The following is a 20,524-nucleotide window of genomic DNA, read 5'->3' on the forward strand; positions in this document are numbered from 1 at the left end:
GCGATGGCACTAGTGCGGGCAGCGCCGCCGTCCCTGGCGCACTAACACACCCAGCAATGCTGCCGTGTGTCTGCGCGGTCCCCACAGGGACACAGAGTACCTTAACGTAGCAGGGCCATGTCCCTGAGGATACTCCGCTCCATGTCCAGCAGATTCCCAGGAGCTGTGGATGGAGCACGGCCTCAGTGCCTGGAGGCCGGTAAGATCCCACTTCACCAGAGCCCTCAGGGGGATGGGGAAGGAAAACAGCATGTGGGCTCCAGCCTCCGTACCCGCAATGGGTACCTCAACCTTAACAAACACCCGACAAGAGTGGGGTGAGAAGGGAGCATGCTGGGGGCCCTTTAGTATGGGCTCTCTTTTCTTCAATCCGATATAGTCAGCAGCTACTGCTGACTAAACAGTGGAGCTATGCGTGGATGTCTGACCTCCTTCGCACAAAGCACAAAACTGGTGAGCCAGTGATCCCACTGGGGGTGTATAGCCAGAAGGGGAGGGGCCTTACACTTTTGAGTGTAATACTTTGTGTGGCCTCCGGAGGCAGTAGCTATACACCCAATTGTCTGGGTCTCCCAATGGAGCGACAAAGAAATCACTTTATAATACAGGTAGTCCTCGACTTACGATGTTGATCCGTTCTTACGCGGCATCGTAAACCGAATTTCGATGTAAGTCGGACCATACGTTCATACAGTACTGTACCATAATAACAGTACAGTACTGCAAACACTTAGCTTGGGAGGCAGCTGCAGAAGGTGCTGGAGATACTGGGGACGGTATCAGATGAGTCTGGCTTACGTTTGGGAGCCATAATGAAGGGTGTTATGGCATGCAGAAGACTCGTTTTCCTCTGTACAGCACTGGACTAGAGCGTCGTATAAAGCGTTGTAACCACGAAACGATGTAACTCGAGACCGTTGTAACCAGAGGACTACCTGTACTCACCTAAACGGTCGCTGCGGTGGAGCCGAGTCATATGGGTGTCTCCGTTCTCCAGTGTCGGCACCTCTTCTTTAGGCCATCTTTGTCATCCTTCTTCTGAAGCCAGGGTACATGACGCATCCTACGTCATCCACACTCGCCGGCATTGAGGTCCTGCGCAGGCGCACTACTTTGATCTACCCTGAGCAGGGCAGATCAAAGTATTGTAGTGCGCCTGTGCGGGACCGGCGAGTGTGTATGATGTAGGACATGTCATGCACACAGGCTTCAGAAGGAGGACTGTGAAGGTCCAGGCTATGAATCAATTGTCCATATAATAAGATCATCTGTGTTTGTATGATTATTGTTCAGATGCTGATGTACATACCAGGATGCGCCTTTGAAATGTGTCATTGAAACAAATTATGCTAGGCTGAACAATGCAAGTATTCATAATATACTGAGAGAATTTATAATCCGTTGATTCTCACCAGCTAAGATGTATGGTCAGCAAGGTGTTAAAGATAATGAAGCCAAAATGTACAATGAACACAGAAGTATTCAGTAGCTGCTTTGAACTGGTATTAGAAAGCCAGTTGCAGGCTGATGACGTACTATATGGACTCTGCTGTTTATCTCTGACCAATCAGGGACAATGTTGAACTGAATAACTGTGTGTATTTTATAACATACAGATTAGAGGAGCATTGAGCCTCTCCTGCATAGAGACATGTCTCTGTGTGGTCATTTTTCCTCATACAAAACATCTGCGCAGATTTGATTTGGACTCCGACTCTGTGAACCTGAAGACCCCTTAGCGGTCTCACCCGACAGAACTAAGATGGCCGAAAGAGGAGGCACCGGCACTGGAGAACGGAGACGCCCATATGACCCAACTCCACTGCACCGCCCCTTAGGTGAGTATTATAAAGTGATCTTTACGTTCTACACAGCGGCCTGGGATCTTATATACAGTATCCTGGAATGCTGAATATAAGAGCCCACTGGTGGTGACCGCAGCTTGTAGGCCCCAAATCTGCTGACAGGTTCCATTTAACCCCTTCACCTCCTACTCCCCTTGAACATTCAGCTACGGGGCCTGCAGCAGCCGAGGATGCTCTCCTTCATGCTTTTACTAGGTCACAACCACCCCTGGTCACAACCTCTTATCTCAGCTCCCACCCAATCTCTACCCGGGTAAGACTCGATTTACGCCGTTTTTGTCTCTCCAGTTCCTGTGTTAGTAAGTAAAAGAGAAAGAAGTGCAGTGAATAGCGGTACGACCGCTCTCGGGAGAGGAGCGGAGACTTATTTATTCTGATTAGCTTCTGCAGCCCAATGTTGGAGGCAGATTATGGAATCTCTTGGGATTGCCGCACAATAACCAGAAAAATTCTCATTTGATATTGGAATAAAAGCGTCGGGTTCTCTGTACGAAGACCGAAATCTCAACATTTTTCCTCTTTTAGTAACAGGAAAGTGATAAATCGTTACCTGTAACATTACTATGTCTTTGTCAAACATTTCTCTCCTGCACTTGACGTTGTGATAGTAGTAGATCTGTTAAGAAAAAGAAATGTAATGAAATAAAAATGGACACATTTTAAAGACTTCTAGTTAGTAACAATACAGAGCAATTTATTTCTTTTAATTATCTTCATAGTAGTCCTGTAGAAGGGCTTTACACAAGTTGGGTTTAGGTGCTGAAATCCCCAGCGTCCGCACAGAACCTGGACCCAATAAATATCTACAGTGTGTCCACCGCCATTAACTTGAGAACGGCGGCAGATATAGGCATAGAAGTGGTGTCTAGGTATAGTAAAGTGGCCATGAGCAATGAAACCACCTATAGCGCCACCTGGTGGAAAACAACGGTGTTAGCATTTTTATCTCGATAACGGAACGAGATAGAGAATAAAAGTGAATTACAAAGTTGTAGGTCATCATCAATTCAATATGAATCGACACCTTGCATACAGAAATGCTGTGATTAGAACGTGTAAAACTCACAAGGCTCACAAGCGATACCTCATGGAGACCTTCCTACAAGTCATTGGGTATGGTGGCTGCGTGGAGTGGCCGCCACGCTCACCTGACCTGACCCCATTGGACTTCTTTCTGTGAGGTCACATCAAACAGCAGGTACATTGTACATCTATATAAACCAGCCAGTACTAGCGAGGGGGCTGAGCGAGCGAGGTGCTGAATTCAAGTGAAGTGCTGAATTTAAGATAAGTGCATAGTTTCAACACAATTACATAGTGGTGATAACTGTAATTGTTGAATTTCATTAGGGGATTGTGTGTCTGTTTGTGATTCTGTGAAAAGGGAAAAAAAAAAAAAAGTTAGTCTTGTGATTTAATTAGTAGGATTAGTCACACCTGTTTCTAGAAGCTTCTGATACTCATTGTACATCTATATAAACCAGCCAGTACTAGCGAGGGGGCTGAGCGAGCGAGGTGCTGAATTCAAGTGAAGTGCTGAATTTAAGATAAGTGCATAGTTTCAACACAATTACATAGTGGTGATAACTGTAATTGTTGAATTTCATTAGGGGATTGTGTGTCTGTTTGAAAAGGGAAAAAAAAAAAAAAAAAAAAAAAAAAGTTAGTCTTGTGATTTAATTAGTAGGATTAGTCACACCTGTTTCTAGAAGCTTCTGATACTCTTTGTACATCTATATAAACCAGCCAGTACTAGCGAGGGGGCTGAGCGAGCGAGGTGCTGAATTCAAGTGAAGTGCTGAATTTAAGATAAGTGCATAGTTTCAACACAATTACATAGTGGTGATAACTGTAATTGTTGAATTTCATTAGGGGATTGTGTGTCTGTTTGTGATTCTGTGAAAAGGGAAAAAAAAAAGTTAGTCTTGTGATTTAATTAGTAGGATTAGTCACACCTGTTTCTAGAAGCTTCTGATACTCATTGTACATCTATATAAACCAGCCAGTACTAGCGAGGGGGCTGAGCGAGCGAGGTGCTGAATTCAAGTGAAGTGCTGAATTTAAGATAAGTGCATAGTTTCAACACAATTACATAGTGGTGATAACTGTAATTGTTGAATTTCATTAGGGGATTGTGTGTCTGTTTGTGATTCTGTGAAAAGGGAAAAAAAAAAAAAAAAAAAAAAAAGTTAGTCTTGTGATTTAATTAGTAGGATTAGTCACACCTGTTTCTAGAAGCTTCTGATACTCATTGTACATCTATATAAACCAGCCAGTACTAGCGAGGGGGCTGAGCGAGCGAGGTGCTGAATTCAAGTGAAGTGCTGAATTTAAGATAAGTGCATAGTTTCAACACAATTACATAGTGGTGATAACTGTAATTGTTGAATTTCATTAGGGGATTGTGTGTCTGTTTGAAAAGGGAAAAAAAAAAAAAAAAAAAAAAAAAAGTTAGTCTTGTGATTTAATTAGTAGGATTAGTCACACCTGTTTCTAGAAGCTTCTGATACTCTTTGTACATCTATATAAACCAGCCAGTACTAGCGAGGGGGCTGAGCGAGCGAGGTGCTGAATTCAAGTGAAGTGCTGAATTTAAGATAAGTGCATAGTTTCAACACAATTACATAGTGGTGATAACTGTAATTGTTGAATTTCATTAGGGGATTGTGTGTCTGTTTGTGATTCTGTGAAAAGGGAAAAAAAAAAGTTAGTCTTGTGATTTAATTAGTAGGATTAGTCACACCTGTTTCTAGAAGCTTCTGATACTCATTGTACATCTATATAAACCAGCCAGTACTAGCGAGGGGGCTGAGCGAGCGAGGTGCTGAATTCAAGTGAAGTGCTGAATTTAAGATAAGTGCATAGTTTCAACACAATTACATAGTGGTGATAACTGTAATTGTTGAATTTCATTAGGGGATTGTGTGTCTGTTTGTGATTCTGTGAAAAGGGAAAAAAAAAAGTTAGTCTTGTGATTTAATTAGTAGGATTAGTCACACCTGTTTCTAGAAGCTTCTGATACTCATTGTACATCTATATAAACCAGCCAGTACTAGCGAGGGGGCTGAGCGAGCGAGGTGCTGAATTCAAGTGAAGTGCTGAATTTAAGATAAGTGCATAGTTTCAACACAATTACATAGTGGTGATAACTGTAATTGTTGAATTTCATTAGGGGATTGTGTGTCTGTTTGTGATTCTGTGAAAAGGGAAAAAAAAAAGTTAGTCTTGTGATTTAATTAGTAGGATTAGTCACACCTGTTTCTAGAAGCTTCTGATACTCATTGTACATCTATATAAACCAGCCAGTACTAGCGAGGGGGCTGAGCGAGCGAGGTGCTGAATTCAAGTGAAGTGCTGAATTTAAGATAAGTGCATAGTTTCAACACAATTACATAGTGGTGATAACTGTAATTGTTGAATTTCATTAGGGGATTGTGTGTCTGTTTGTGATTCTGTGAAAAGGGAAAAAAAAAAGTTAGTCTTGTGATTTAATTAGTAGGATTAGTCACACCTGTTTCTAGAAGCTTCTGATACTCATTGTACATCTATATAAACCAGCCAGTACTAGCGAGGGGGCTGAGCGAGCGAGGTGCTGAATTCAAGTGAAGTGCTGAATTTAAGATAAGTGCATAGTTTCAACACAATTACATAGTGGTGATAACTGTAATTGTTGAATTTCATTAGGGGATTGTGTGTCTGTTTGTGATTCTGTGAAAAGGGAAAAAAAAAAGTTAGTCTTGTGATTTAATTAGTAGGATTAGTCACACCTGTTTCTAGAAGCTTCTGATACTCATTGTACATCTATATAAACCAGCCAGTACTAGCGAGGGGGCTGAGCGAGCGAGGTGCTGAATTCAAGTGAAGTGCTGAATTTAAGATAAGTGCATAGTTTCAACACAATTACATAGTGGTGATAACTGTAATTGTTGAATTTCATTAGGGGATTGTGTGTCTGTTTGTGATTCTGTGAAAAGGGAAAAAAAAAAGTTAGTCTTGTGATTTAATTAGTAGGATTAGTCACACCTGTTTCTAGAAGCTTCTGATACTCATTGTACATCTATATAAACCAGCCAGTACTAGCGAGGGGGCTGAGCGAGCGAGGTGCTGAATTCAAGTGAAGTGCTGAATTTAAGATAAGTGCATAGTTTCAACACAATTACATAGTGGTGATAACTGTAATTGTTGAATTTCATTAGGGGATTGTGTGTCTGTTTGTGATTCTGTGAAAAGGGAAAAAAAAAAGTTAGTCTTGTGATTTAATTAGTAGGATTAGTCACACCTGTTTCTAGAAGCTTCTGATACTCATTGTACATCTATATAAACCAGCCAGTACTAGCGAGGGGGCTGAGCGAGCGAGGTGCTGAATTCAAGTGAAGTGCTGAATTTAAGATAAGTGCATAGTTTCAACACAATTACATAGTGGTGATAACTGTAATTGTTGAATTTCATTAGGGGATTGTGTGTCTGTTTGTGATTCTGTGAAAAGGGAAAAAAAAAAGTTAGTCTTGTGATTTAATTAGTAGGATTAGTCACACCTGTTTCTAGAAGCTTCTGATACTCATTGTACATCTATATAAACCAGCCAGTACTAGCGAGGGGGCTGAGCGAGCGAGGTGCTGAATTCAAGTGAAGTGCTGAATTTAAGATAAGTGCATAGTTTCAACACAATTACATAGTTTGACACAAGAACATAGTTTGAATTTATCCTTATACGTTTCCCATTGGGTTTCTTTCGTTTTTTTCTCTTTGTTTTTCTACTTTACTGTTGATCCCCATTTGATAGGTGCTCCATGGACAATGCTACCAGGTGTGTATCTTGTCAGATGTATGCATGCCTTGAGCAGCCGTTCGAGGGTGAATATGTCTGCACTCGATGCAAGCATGTTGCGTGTTTGGAAGCCAAGGTAACTGATCTAAATAAGCAGCTTGCAACACTAAGGGGCATTGCAAACCTGGAGAGGAGTTTAGAGCTCACTGAGCTTTCTCTGGCTGGGGCCAGTGATATGGAGGAGGGTGGAGGTGGGGAAGATCAGGACCCAGAGGTAGGTAGCTGGGTAACAGTTAGAAGAAGAGGTAGGGGGAAAAGTGTCAGGGAGCCTAGTCCTGACCTGGCACAACCTGGTAAATATGCCTGTTTGGCTGATATTAGGAATGAAGGGCCTGGACTAGGGTCACTACAGCAGGATGTTGCTCCTAGCAACCAGGAAAACAACTGCTGTAGGAAGGAGGGAAATAGGAGTGCAGCAAAGCCCAGACAGATGTTGGTGGTAGGGGACTCTATAATTAGGCGGACAGACAGGGTCATCTGTCGCCGAGACCGTGAATGCCGAACAGTGTGTTGTCTGCCGGGTGCTCGGGTTCGGCATATTGTGGATCGGATAGACAGATTGCTGGGTGGGGCTGGGGAAAACCCAGCGGTCATGGTGCACATTGGTACTAATGACAAAGTTAGAGGCAGGTGGAAGGTCCTTAAAAATGATTACAGGGAACTAGGAGAGAAGCTGAAGTCCAGGACCTCCAAGGTGGTGTTTTCAGAAATACTACCGGTGCCACGAGCGTCACTAGAAAGACAGCGGGAGCTTAGGGAGATAAATATGTGGCTTAGAAATTGGTGCAGGAAGGAAGGGTTCGGGTTCATGGAGAACTGGGCCGACTTCTCAGTCGGCTACAGGCTCTACGGTAGGGACGGGCTGCACCTCAATGGGGAAGGTGCAGCTGTGCTGGGGGAGAAAATGGTCAGACGGATGGAGGAGCTTTTAAACTAGGATCGGGGGGGAGGGAGGGTAGTGGAGCAAATAAGGGGATAGATAGAGCAGATAGAGACAGGGAGACGGTAGGGGTCAATGAAGGATTAGGGGGGGATGGGACATACAAGGAACGTAGGGAGGCTAGGAGTAATAAAGGTGTTAATAGGATTAAATGTCTACTGGCAAATGCAAGAAGTCTTGCAAACAAAATGAATGAATTGGAGACTCTTATGTCAACCATGGATTATGATGTGGTGGGCATTACGGAAACCTGGCTGGATGAAAGCCATGACTGGGTGACAAACATACAGGGTTATAGTACATTTAGGAAGGACAGGAAAGGCCAAAAAGGTGGTGGGGTGTGTATATTTATCAAATCTAACCTAAAACCTGTGTTGTATGATGACATTGAGGGGAACAGCAACAATGTAGAGTCAGTATGGGTAAATGTACATGGGGAGGGGAATAATGGAAAAATGCTAACTGGAGTTTGCTATAAGCCTCCTAACATACCTGAACAAATAGAGGGTGAAATGCTGGAACAAATTGAAAAGGCAGCTAATAATAATAATCGGGTTCTTATTATGGGGGATTTCAACTATCCAGACATACAGTGGGACATAGAATCTTCTGGTTCTGCTAAAAGCTGTAAGTTCTTATCTACCATTCAGGACCATTTCCTCTCTCAGATGGTAGATGAACCGACCAGGGGAGATAATTTGCTAGATCTGGTCCTGTCAAATAGACCGGATACAATTTCAAATCTACAGGTCCGGGAGCACTTGGGCACCAGCGATCATAATATGGTAAGCTTCGACATAATATTCAATAGAACATTTCAAAGGGGGAATGCTAAAACCTGGAATTTTAGGAAAGCTGATTTCAACAAATTAAGGGAAGAGCTTAAATGTGTAGATTGGGACAGAGTCATGGTAACTGGGGATACCGAACATAAATGGGGTAAGTTTAAGGATATACTGCTAGAGTCCTGTAAAAAACTTATACCCTCTGGTAATAAAATGTCCAGGAATAAAAAGAAACCACTATGGATAAATAAGACTGTACAAAGTATAATAAAACAAAAACAAAGGGCGTTTAACATCTTAAAGGCTGAGAATACAGAAATAGCATTGCAGGAGTATAAAGATATCAATAGGCAATGCAAAAAAGAAATCAAACAAGCAAAACTAGCTACTGAAACAAAAATCGCCAATGACATTAAAATAAATCCCAAAATCTTTTATAAATACATTAATGCCAAAAGGAAAACAAAGGATAGTATCGGACCCTTAAAATATAATAACAAGTTAGTTATAGAGGACAAACAAAAAACTGAGATATTAAATAGGCATTTCTCATCTGTATTCACCAAGGAACTGACTGTACCAGGGATCATTCAACAAGTGAAAAATCAAAGTCCACCACCTGATATAATTAATTTAACACAAGATGAAGTACGCCTACGTCTGAGTAAATTAAACATTGACAAATCCCCAGGGCCAGATGGCATTCATCCACGAATATTGAGGGAATTGAGCTCCGTAATCGACAGACCGCTGTATCTCATCTTTTTAGACTCACTTGTAACAGGGTTGGTGCCTCAGGATTGGAGGATTGCTGATGTGGTACCGATATTTAAGAAAGGTAAGAGGGTAGATCCAGGCAACTACCGTCCAGTAAGCCTGACATCAGTAGTATGCAAAGTTTTTGAGGGCATTTTAAGGGATGACATGCAAAAATATATTGCAGAAAATAATATGATAACTGACAAACAGCATGGATTCATGAAAGATAAGTCGTGTCTAACCAACCTGTTGGGGTTCTATGAGGGGGTAAGTGCAAACCTGGATATTGGTAATGCAGCTGATGTGATTTATTTGGACTTTGCAAAGGCATTTGATACTGTACCACATAATAGCCTTATACTAAAGCTCCAGAAGCAAGGACTAGGGGACACAATATGCAACTGGGTAAGGAATTGGCTAAAAGATAGGAAACAAAGAGTAGTCATAAATGCTACATTCTCTAAATGGGCTATAGTCAGCAGTGGGGTGCCGCAGGGATCTGTGCTAGGACCAATTCTTTTTACTCTCTATATTAATGACCTTGTGGATGGGATTGATAGTACAGTGTCAGTCTTTGCCGATGACACCAAACTATGTAGGATATTAAAAACTGACCTGGATAGTACAATATTACAAAAAGATCTGGATAAGATGTCAGAATGGGCAGATACTTGGCAAATGAGATTTAATGTTGATAAATGTAAAGTAATGCACCTAGGACGGAGTAATCCTATAGCTGCGTATACATTAAATGGAAGTAAACTCGGGACTACAGAACAGGAGAAGGACTTGGGTATTCTCATTACAAATAAGCTGAGCAGCAGCACTCAATGTCAGGCAGCAGCTGCTAAAGCAAACAAGATTCTAGGGTGTATAAAAAGAGAGATTAGATCCCGTGATCCCAACGTATTGTTACCCATCTATAAATCACTTGTAAGGCCACATCTGGAATACGGGATCCAGTTTTGGGCTCCACATTTTAAAAAGGACATTCAGAAGTTAGAGTCAGTTCAAAGGCGGGCAACTAGACTATTACAAGGAATGGAAGGCCTCCCATATGATGGCAGATTGAAAAAGTTAGATATGTTTAGCTTAGAAAAAAGACGTCTCAGAGGAGATCTCATTTATATGTATAAATACATGTGTGGTCAATATAAAGGACTGGCACATAACTTATTTCTTCCGAAAACAATACTAAGGACCAGGGGGCACTCACTGCGAGTGGAAGAAAAGCGATTCCGACACCTAAATAGGAAAGGGTTCTTTACAGTTAGAGCGGTCAGACTGTGGAATGCCCTACCACAAGAGGTAGTAATGGCAGATACTATAACAGCTTTTAAAAAAGGGCTGGATGATTTCCTCAGTACACAAAACATTGTTGGTTATAAATGACTTAGTGACCCCTCCACCAACATTGTAGGACCTACGACGACGTATCACAGATGCTTGTGCAAACGTGTCACCTATCATATTGCACAACGTGCAGCAAGATACAGTATGCTGTGCAGAGTCCAGATGTGCATTGCAGCTGACTGGGGACACTTTGAGCATCAAAGTTAAATGAGCGCCATATGCGTGACCAGCATTCAATGTTTTTTGGGGGGGTCATGGGTTTCATATCATAACATTTCTTTATGCAAGGTGTTTATTCGTATTGAATTGATTATGCCCTACAATTTTTTAATTCACTTTTTCTCTATCTCGTACAGTTTTCGAGATAAAAATGCTAACTCAGTGGTTTTCCACCAGGTAGCGCTATAGGTGGTTTCATTGCATAGCGCATGGCTATTTTACTATACCTAGACACCACTTCTATGCCTATAGCTCCTGCCGTTTTCAAGTTAATGGCTGTGGACAGGATATGGGTGGACACACTGTGTATAGTGTGTCATATGTTGGTAAGGGGCTAAAGAAGCTGGAGTTAAATACCGTAGAAAAAAACCCTGATCTCCTCTGATTCTGCTGTTATTTTTCGTTTTGTGCTGCGTCACACCATTGCAGAGACATTCATGTGTTGCTTTTGGAGTGCAGTATGTGAAATCTCTGCTCATCAGTACAACTGGTCGTCACTTAAGAGCCTTCTTTGGGGTCGTGTGAATTTACCCCTCCCAATCATAGCTCTGCAGCTTATCCTGCAGAATCAGACGCTGCAGAGCTGTCATTGTCTGGCAGTGGTGATAGAGCACACCCCAGAGAAAACGCTGAACAACCCCTCTTGTTGGACTGCAAACAGAGATGTGATGGTGGAATATGGGGGGGTTGTGTATATTTTTGTGTAGGTTCGTATTTTAGGCGTGGTGCTATGTCCATTCTGTGTACATTGTCCTGTTAAGTTAGGTTAATCACCCCCTGCCGGGCTTTTGTTCCTAAGTCTGGGGGAGGGGGGCCTGGGATCCACCTAAACTCTGTTTACCTTGGAGATTATTCAGTCTGTATGAGAACTTCAAGAGACAAGGAAGAGAAGGGAATTTTGTTACTTACCGTAAATTCCTTTTCTTCTAGCTCTTATTGGGAGACCCAGACGATTGGGGTATAGCTACTGCCCTCTGGAGGCCACACAAAGCACTACATTAAAAGTGCAAGGCCCCTCCCCCTCTGGCTATACCCCCCCGTGGTATCACGGGTTCTCCAGTTTTAGTGCCAAAGCAAGAAGGAGGAAGCCAATAACTGGTTTAAACAAATTAACTCCGAATAACATCGGAGAACTGAAAAAACCGTTCAACATGAACAACATGTGTACCCGCAAACAACAAAAAAACATCCCGAAGGACAACAGGGCGGGTGCTGGGTCTCCCAATAAGAGCTAGAAGAAAAGGAATTTACGGTAAGTAACAAAATTCCCTTCTTCTTCAGCGCTCTATTGGGAGACCCAGACGATTGGGACGTCCAAAAGCTGTCCCTGGGTGGGTAAAGAAATACCTCATGTTAGAGCTGCAAAACAGCCCTCCCCTACGGGGGTGTCACTGCCGCCTGCAGGACTCTTCTACCTAAGCTGGCATCCGCCGAAGCATAGGTATGCACCTGATAATGCATGGTGAAAGTGTGCAGACTGGACCAGGTAGCTGCCTGGCACACCTGTTGAGCCGAAGCCTGGTGACGTAATGCCCAGGACGCACCCACGGCTCTGGTTGAGTGGGCTTTTAGCCCTGAAGGAACCGGAAGCCCCGCAGAACGGTAGGCCTCTAGAATTGGTTCTTTGATCCATCGAGCCAGGGTGGCCTTAGAAGCCTGCAACCCCTTGCGCGGACCAGCGACAAGGACAAAAAGTGCATCGGCACGGCGCATGGGCGCCGTGCGGGAAATGTAGATTCTGAGTGCTCTCACCAGATCTAGCAAACGTAAGTCCTTTTCATACCGGTGAACCGGATGAGGACAAAACGAAGGCAAGGATATATCCTGATTAAGATGAAAAGAGGAGACGACCTTAGGGAGAAACTCCGGAATAGGGCGCAGCACTACCTTGTCCTGGTGGAACACCAGGAAGGGAGCCTTGGATGACAGAGCTGCCAGCTCAGACACTCGCCGAAGCGATGTGATCGCAACAAGAAACGCCACTTTCTGTGACAGCCGAGAAAAGGAAACTTCCTTCAGAGGCTCGAAGGGCGGCTTCTGGAGAGCAACTAGTACCCTGTTCAGATCCCATGGATCTAACGGCCGCTTGTACGGGGGCACAATATGACAGACCCCCTGCAGGAACGTGCGCACCTTAGAAAGACGTGCTAGACGCTTCTGAAAAAACACGGATAGTGCCGAAACTTGCCCTTTAAGGGAGCTGAGCGACAAGCCCTTTTCTAACCCCGATTGCAGGAAGGAAAGAAACTTGGGCAATGCAAATGGCCAGGGAGACACTCCCTGAGCAGAGCACCAGGATAAGAAAATCTTCCACGTTCTGTGGTAGATCTTAGCCGAATTCGACTTTCTAGCTTGTCTCATTGTGGCAACGACTCCTTGAGATAATCCTGCAGATGCTAGGATCCAGGACTCAATGGCCACACAGTCAGGTTCAGGGCCGCAGAATTCTGATGGAAAAACGGCCCTTGGGACAGTAAGTCTGGTCGGTCTGGCAGTGACCACGGTCGACCGATCGTGAGATGCCACAGATCCGGATACCACGACCTCCTCGGCCAGTCTGGAGCGACGAGTATGATGCGGCTGCACTCGGATCTGATCTTGCGTAGCACTCTGGGCAAGAGCGCCAGAGGCGGAAACACGTATGGGAGCTGAAACTGCGACCAATCTTGAACCAAGGCGTCTGCCGCCAGAGCTCTTTGATCGCGCGACCTCGCCATGAATGCCGGGACCTTGTTGTTGTGCCGGGATGCCATTAGGTCGACGTCCGGCACTCCCCAGCGGCGACAGATTTCCTGAAACACGTCCGGGTGAAGGGACCATTCCCCTGCGTCCATGCCCTGGCGACTGAGGAAGTCTGCTTCCCAGTTTTCTACGCCTGGGATGTGAACCGCGGATATGGTGGATGCTCTGTCCTCCACCCACATTAGAATGCGCCGGACTTCTTGGAAGGCTTGCCGACTGCGCGTCCCTCCTTGGTGGTTGATGTATGCCACCGCTGTGGAGTTGTCCGATTGGATTCGGATCTGCTTTCCTTCCAGCCACTGTTGGAAGGCCAGTAGAGCAAGATACACTGCTCTGATCTCCAGAACATTGATCTGAAGGGTGGACTTCTGCGGAGTCCACGTCCCCTGAGCCCTGTGGTAGAGAAATACTGCTCCCCACCCTGACAGACTCGCATCTGTCGTGACTACTGCCCAGGATGGGGGCAGGAAGGATCTTCCCTGAGACAATGAGGTGGGAAGGAGCCACCATTGTAGGGAGTCCTTGGCCGTCTGGGAAAGCGAGACTTTCCTGTCCAGGGACGTTGACTTCCCGTCCCATTGGCGGAGAATGTCCCATTGAAGTGGGCGCAGATGAAACTGCGCAAAGGGAACTGCTTCCATGGCTGCCACCATCTTCCCTAGTAAATGCATGAGGCGCCGCAAGGGATGCAACTGGCCCTGCAGAAGAGATTGCACCCCTGTCTGTAGTGACCGCTGCTTGTTCAGCGGAAGCTTCACTATCGCTGCTAGAGTATGAAACTCCATGCCAAGATACGTTAGTGATTGAGTCGGTGATAGGATCGACTTTGGAAAGTTGATGATCCATCCGAAAGACTGTAGGGTCTCCAGCGTAGCATTCAGGCTGTGCTGACATGCCTCTTGAGAGGGAGCTTTGACCAATAAATCGTCTAGGTAAGGGATCACCGAGTGTCCCTGAGAGTGCAAGACTGCTACCACCGCCGCCATGACCTTGGTGAAGACCCGTGGGGCTGTTGCCAGACCAAATGGCAGAGCTACGAACTGAAAATGGTCGTCTCCTATCACAAAACGTAGAAAACGTTGATGTTCTGTAGCAATTGGCACGTGGAGATAAGCATCTTTGATGTCTATTGAGGCAAGGAAGTCTCCTCTGGACATTGAGGCAATGACAGAACGCAGGGTTTCCATCCGGAACTTCCTGGCGTGCACATGTTTGTTGAGCCGTTTTAGGTCCAGAACAGGACGGAACGAGCCGTCCTTTTTTGGAACCACAAAGAGATTGGAGTAAAACCCTTGCCCTTGTTCCTGAGGAGGGACTGGGATCACCACTCCTTCCGCTCTTAGGGAGCCCACCGCCTGCAGCAGAGCATCTGCTCGGTCTGGATGTGGGGAGGTTCTGAAGAACCGAGCTGGAGGACGAGAATTGAACTCGATTCTGTACCCGCGAGACAAAATGTCCGTCACCCACCGGTCTTTGACCTGTGACATCCAAATGCCGGAAAAGCGGGAGAGCCTGCCCCCGACCGGCGATGCGGAGGGAGGGGGCCGGAAGTCATGAGGTAGCCGCTTTGGAAGCGGTACCTCCATTTGCTTTCTTGGGGCGCGTGTGAGCCCGCCACGAATCTGAGTTTCTTTGCGTCCTCTGAGTCCCTTTGGACGAGGTAAATGGTGTCTTGCCCGAACCTCGAAAGGACTGAAACCTCTGCTGCCACTTTTTCTGCTGAGGTTTGGTTGTTCTGGGTTGTGGTAAAGAGGAGTCTTTACCCTTAGACTGCTTAATGATATCAGCCAATGGCTCGCCAAACAGTCTATCTCTAGATAAAGGCAAACTGGTTAAACATTTTTTGGAACCAGCATCTGCTTTCCAGTCCTTTAACCACAAGGCTCTGCGCAAAACTACCGAATTGGCGGACGCCATTGAGGAGCGACTGGTAGATTCTAGGACCGCATTGATAGCGTAAGACGCAAACGCCGACATCTGCGTGGTAAGGTGCGCCACTTGCGGCACTGCTGGATGTATGATAGCATCCACTTTTGCTAAGCCAGCTGAAATAGCCTGGAGTGCCCATACGGCTGCGAATGCCGGAGCAAACGACGCGCCGATAGCTTCATAGACAGATTTTAACCAAAGGTCCATCTGTCTGTCATTGGCATCTTTAAGTGAAGCGCCATCCTCCACTGCAACTATGGACCTAGCTGCGAGTTTGGAAATCGGGGGGTCTACCTTTGGACACTGTGTCCAGCGCTTGACCACCTCAGGGGGGAAAGGGAAACGCGTATCTTTAGATCGTTTAGAGAAACGCCTTTCTGGGTGAGCGTCGTGCTTCTGGATTGATTCTCTGAAGTCAGCGTGATCCAACAAAGCACTCAATTTACGCTTGGGATAAAGGAAACGAAACTTCTCCTGCTCCGCAGCCGCCTCTTCTGCTGAAGGGGCTGGGGGAGAAATATCCAACAGCCTATTGATGGCTGAGATAAGGTCGTTTACCATGGCATCCCCATCAGGGGTATCCAGGTTGAGAGGGGTTCCAGGAATGGATTCCTGATCACTCTCATCAGACACATCACAGGGAGACTGATTGCGCTGAGACCCTGAGCAGTGTGATGACGTCGAGGGTCTTTCCCAGCGAGCTCGCTTAGGGTGGCTGGGGCTATCATCTGAGTCATAATCCTCGGCCTGTGAAGCCGGGGACCCCCCTGTGGGCTGGATTAATTCCAAGTGAGGGGGACCTGAGGACAGAGGCCTCGCCGTGCCCAAAGACTGAGCCCCATGCATAGATTGCAAGGTTTCAAGGATTTTTGCCATAGAGACAGACATATTATCAGCAAAAACTGCAAAGTCTGTCCCTGTCACCGGGGCAGGACTTACAGGCGTCTCAGCCTGGGTCACTCTCCCTCCTGACTCCGGCTGGCGAAGCAGCACCGGGTCGGAGCATTGCACACAATGGGGGTCATCGGAGCCTGCTGGTAGATTAGCCCCACATGCAGCACACGCAGTATACACAGCCCTAGCCTTGGCAGCCTTGCGTTTTGAGGATGGCATGTTGTTGCTTCCACAGAGTGTCTGGGAGATGCAGCCAGAAGCGACCTCACAGTGCAAGAAATACAATATCTCTATATCCTACACAGTACACCGATACACCGTGAGGCACTAGAGGGACCAGCACAGAAAAATCGCTTACCGCCCGCTTAAAAAGCGGGTGTGTGGTCGCCAGATAGCCCCTAGTCCAGGTCTCCCAGAGCCTTGCGTCCTTCCTCCAGCCAGACTGCATGTAATGGCTGCCGGCGTCCTGAGAGAGAAGGGGGGCGGGCCCTGGGCGTTCCTGGCTAAGAGCGGGAAGCCTGCTTCCCTCTGTGCCTAGTGTGAGGGCTGGAGCATGTAAATCAGGCTCCAGCCCTCGTCGCTGCTAGCGAACAGCGTCTCTCCCCTACCCTGAATGACAGGGTGGGGGCGGGAACGAATCGGAGCTGCCGGCGTCCTAGGCCCAAAAAGCCGGGGACTCAATTTATAACCGCCGCCGCCGTAAAAGCGCGGACGGCGGATCCCCGGCGCACCACAAGTCACAGCAGCGCCGCCCGGTCCAGAGGGGGTCGGCGCTGCGTTCCCATACACAAACAATCCCCCAGTAATCTGTAGGGACACTAACTCCAACGTTGCGGTCCCCGGCGCACTACAACACCCAGCCAGCCCGGAGTGTGTCTGTGCCTGCCGGGGACACAGAGTACCTGTATGATGCAGGGCCTGTCCCTGATCGTACTCCTGCTCCGTCTCCATCAGGTTCTAATGGGTCTGTGGATGGAGCCCGGCGTCAGAGCTGAGAGGCCGGCAGGATCCCACTTCCACAGAGCCCTACCAGGGGATGTGGAAGGAAAACAGCATGTCAGGCTCCAGCCCTGTACCAGCAATAGGTACCTCAACCTTACAACACCATCCAGGGGTGAGAAGGGAGCATGCTGGGGACACTATATGTGTCCTCTTTTCTTCCATCCGAAATAGTCAGCAGCTACTGCTGACTAAAATCTGTGGAGCTATGCATGGAATGTCTGACCTCCTTCGCACACAAAGCTAAAACTGGAGAACCCGTGATACCACGGGGGGGGTATAGCCAGAGGGGGAGGGGCCTTGCACTTTTAATGTAGTGCTTTGTGTGGCCTCCAGAGGGCAGTAGCTATACCCCAATCGTCTGGGTCTCCCAATAGAGCGCTGAAGAAAGATTGATCCTCTGGGGGAGAAGCTGCAGCTACAGGCAGCACCCCAGAGAGCCATTTAGAAAACCCAATTTCCCTGGAAAAGGACTGCTGGAGGAGTGTGACTGATCCCCGGGACATTTATGCCATTACTGGACTATTTTAACCTCTGTGTGGTGCATTATTTTATGGATCGTCTGGTTTTGCTTGGAATAAATGTTCTTTCGATTGCTCATCCATCTCTTGCTCTGTTGATTGTGTGATATCGGAGAAGGACCCCGTCACAAGACATTTCACACTCCGAACCAATAAAAGTGAATACCTGCACTTGCGTGACAAAATCCAAAATGGAAGAGATTGGCAGAATCAGTGTAGTTCAGGGATTATCACAAGGCTCATTTTTTTGTGCAAGTTACAGTTCCTCTTTAACCCCTTCAGCCCCCCGGGCATTTTGCGTTTTTCAGTTTTGTTTTTTTCCTCTCTTTCTTCCGAGACCCGTAACTTTTTTTTTATTTTTCCGTCAATCTTGCCATATGAGGGATTGTTTTTTTGCGGGACGAGTTGTACTTTTAAATGAAACCATAAGTTTTACCATATAGTGTACTGGAAAACGGCAAAAAAAATTCCAAGTGTGGAAAAATTGCAAAAAAAAAAGTGTGATCGCACAATAGTTTTTGGGATCTTTATTTCACAGTGTTCACTATATGTTAAAACTGATGTGTTGGTGTGATGTCTGAGGCCGATGTGAGTTTGTAGACACCAAACATGAATAGGTTTACTTGTATTTAAAGGGATAAAAAAAAATTCACAAGCTTGTCCAAAAAAGTGGCGCATGTTTTGCGCCATTTTCCGAAACCCATAGTGCTCTCATTTTTCTGGATCTATGGCTCAGTGATGGCTTATTTTTTGCATCTTGAGCTGACAATTTTACCTGAACCAGTTTTGCGCAGATTCTATGTTTTGATCGACTGTTATTACATTTTGTGCAAAATTTGCTGCGACCAAAAAAAAAGAGAATTTTGTTTACTTACCGTAAATTCTTTTTCTTATAGTTCCGACATGGGAGACCCAGACCATGGGTGTATAGCTTCTGCCTCCGGAGGACACACAAAGTACTACACTAAAAAGTGTAGCTCCTCCCTCCGAGCATATACACCCCCTGGATAACCAAATCTAGCCAGTTTAGTGCAAAAGCTGAAGGAGGACATCCACCCACAAGTAGAGATAGAGCAAAAAACCGGAACAACCGGAGCCTCTGTCTACAACAACAGCCGGTGAAAACACACGGAACAAGAAAACTGCCAACAGGCAACAGGGAGGGTGCTGGGTCTCCCATGTCGGAACTATAAGAAAAATAATTTACGGTAAGTAAACAAAATTCTCTTTTTCTTCATCGTTCCTTATGGGAGACCCAGACCATGGGACGTCTCAAAGCAGTCCATGGGTGGGAAATAAACAGAAAACTGAGAAGTAGGCAAAACCTAACTTCACAAATGGGCGACAGCCGCCTGAAGGATGCGTCTGCCCAAGCTCGCATCTGCCGAAGCATGAGCATGCACCTGGTAGTGCTTCGAAAAGGTGTGCAGACTAGACCAAGTGGCAGCCTGACAGACCTGCTGAGCCGTAGCCTGGTGCCTGAAAGCTCAAGAGGCACCGACAGCTCTGGTCGAGTGCGCCTTGATCCCTGGCGGGGGAGGCACCTGAGTACACTGGTAGGCATCGGATATGGCCGACCTAATCCAAAGAGCTAGGGTCGGTTTAGAAGCCGAGAGACCCTTGCGCTGACCTGTGGTCAGCACAAAAGAAGGGAATTTTGTTACTTACCGTAAATTCCTTTTCTTCTAGCTCCAATTGGGAGACCCAGACGATTGGGTGTATAGCTACTGCCTCCGGAGGCCACACAAAGTATTACACTAAAAGTGTAAGGCCCCTCCCCTTCTGCATATACACCCCCCGTGGGATCACGGGCTCCTCAGTTTTAGTGCAAAAGCAAGAAGGAGGAAAGCCAATAACTGGTTAAACAAATTCAATCCGAAGGAACATCGGAGAACTGAAACCATTCAACATGAACAACATGTGTACCCGAAAAAACCAAAAATCCCGAAGGAAACAGGGCGGGTGCTGGGTCTCCCAATTGGAGCTAGAAGAAAAGGAATTTACGGTAAGTAAACAAAATTCCCTTCTTCTTTGTCGCTCCATTGGGAGACCCAGACGATTGGGACGTCCAAAAGCAGTCCCTGGGTGGGTAAATTAATACCTCAAGTTAGGGCCGTAAAACAGCCCTTCCCTACATGGAGGCAACCGCCGCCTGCAGGACTCTTCTACCTAGGCTGGCATCCGCCTAAGCGTAGGTATGCACCTGATAATGCTTGGTGAAAGTGTGCAGACTCGACCAGGTAGCTGCCTGGCACACCTGCTGAGCCGTAGCCTGGTGCCGTAATGCCCAGGACGCACCCACGGCTCTGGTAGAATGGGCCTTCAGCCCTGATGGAACCGGAAGCCCAGCAGAACGGTAGGCTTCAAGAATTGGTTCCTTGATCCATCGAGCCAGGGTGGATTTGGAAGCCTGCGACCCTTTACGCTGACCAGAGTCAAGTACAAAGAGTGCATCCGAGCGGCGCAGGGGCGCCGTGCGGGAAATGTAGATTCTGAGTGCTCTCACCAGATCCAACAAATGCAAATCCATTTCATATCGATGAACTGGATGAGGACAAAAGGAAGGTAAGGAGATATCCTGATTGAGATGAAAGGGGGATACCACCTTAGGGAGAAACTCCGGAATCGGGCGCAGCACTACCTTGTCTTGGTGAAACACCAGGAAGGGAGCTTTGGCTGACCGCGCTGCT

General features: G+C 46.3%; 1 protein-coding gene across 2 annotated transcripts in view; it reads right to left on the bottom strand.

Annotated features, from left to right (window-relative positions):
* The window catches only part of UBR2 (ubiquitin protein ligase E3 component n-recognin 2), a 394,151-nt gene that overhangs the window by 218,305 nt on the left and 155,322 nt on the right, over positions 1-20,524 (bottom strand). For both annotated transcript variants that reach the window (XM_075339174.1, XM_075339175.1), the window contains exon 18: positions 2,416-2,481. In XM_075339174.1, coding sequence (XP_075195289.1) covers positions 2,416-2,481 — 66 coding nt within the window. The remainder of the gene's footprint in view (positions 1-2,415; positions 2,482-20,524) is intronic.

The sequence above is a fragment of the Anomaloglossus baeobatrachus genome, chromosome 3 (assembly GCF_048569485.1).
Source record: "Anomaloglossus baeobatrachus isolate aAnoBae1 chromosome 3, aAnoBae1.hap1, whole genome shotgun sequence".
Classification (NCBI taxonomy): domain Eukaryota; kingdom Metazoa; phylum Chordata; class Amphibia; order Anura; family Aromobatidae; genus Anomaloglossus; species Anomaloglossus baeobatrachus.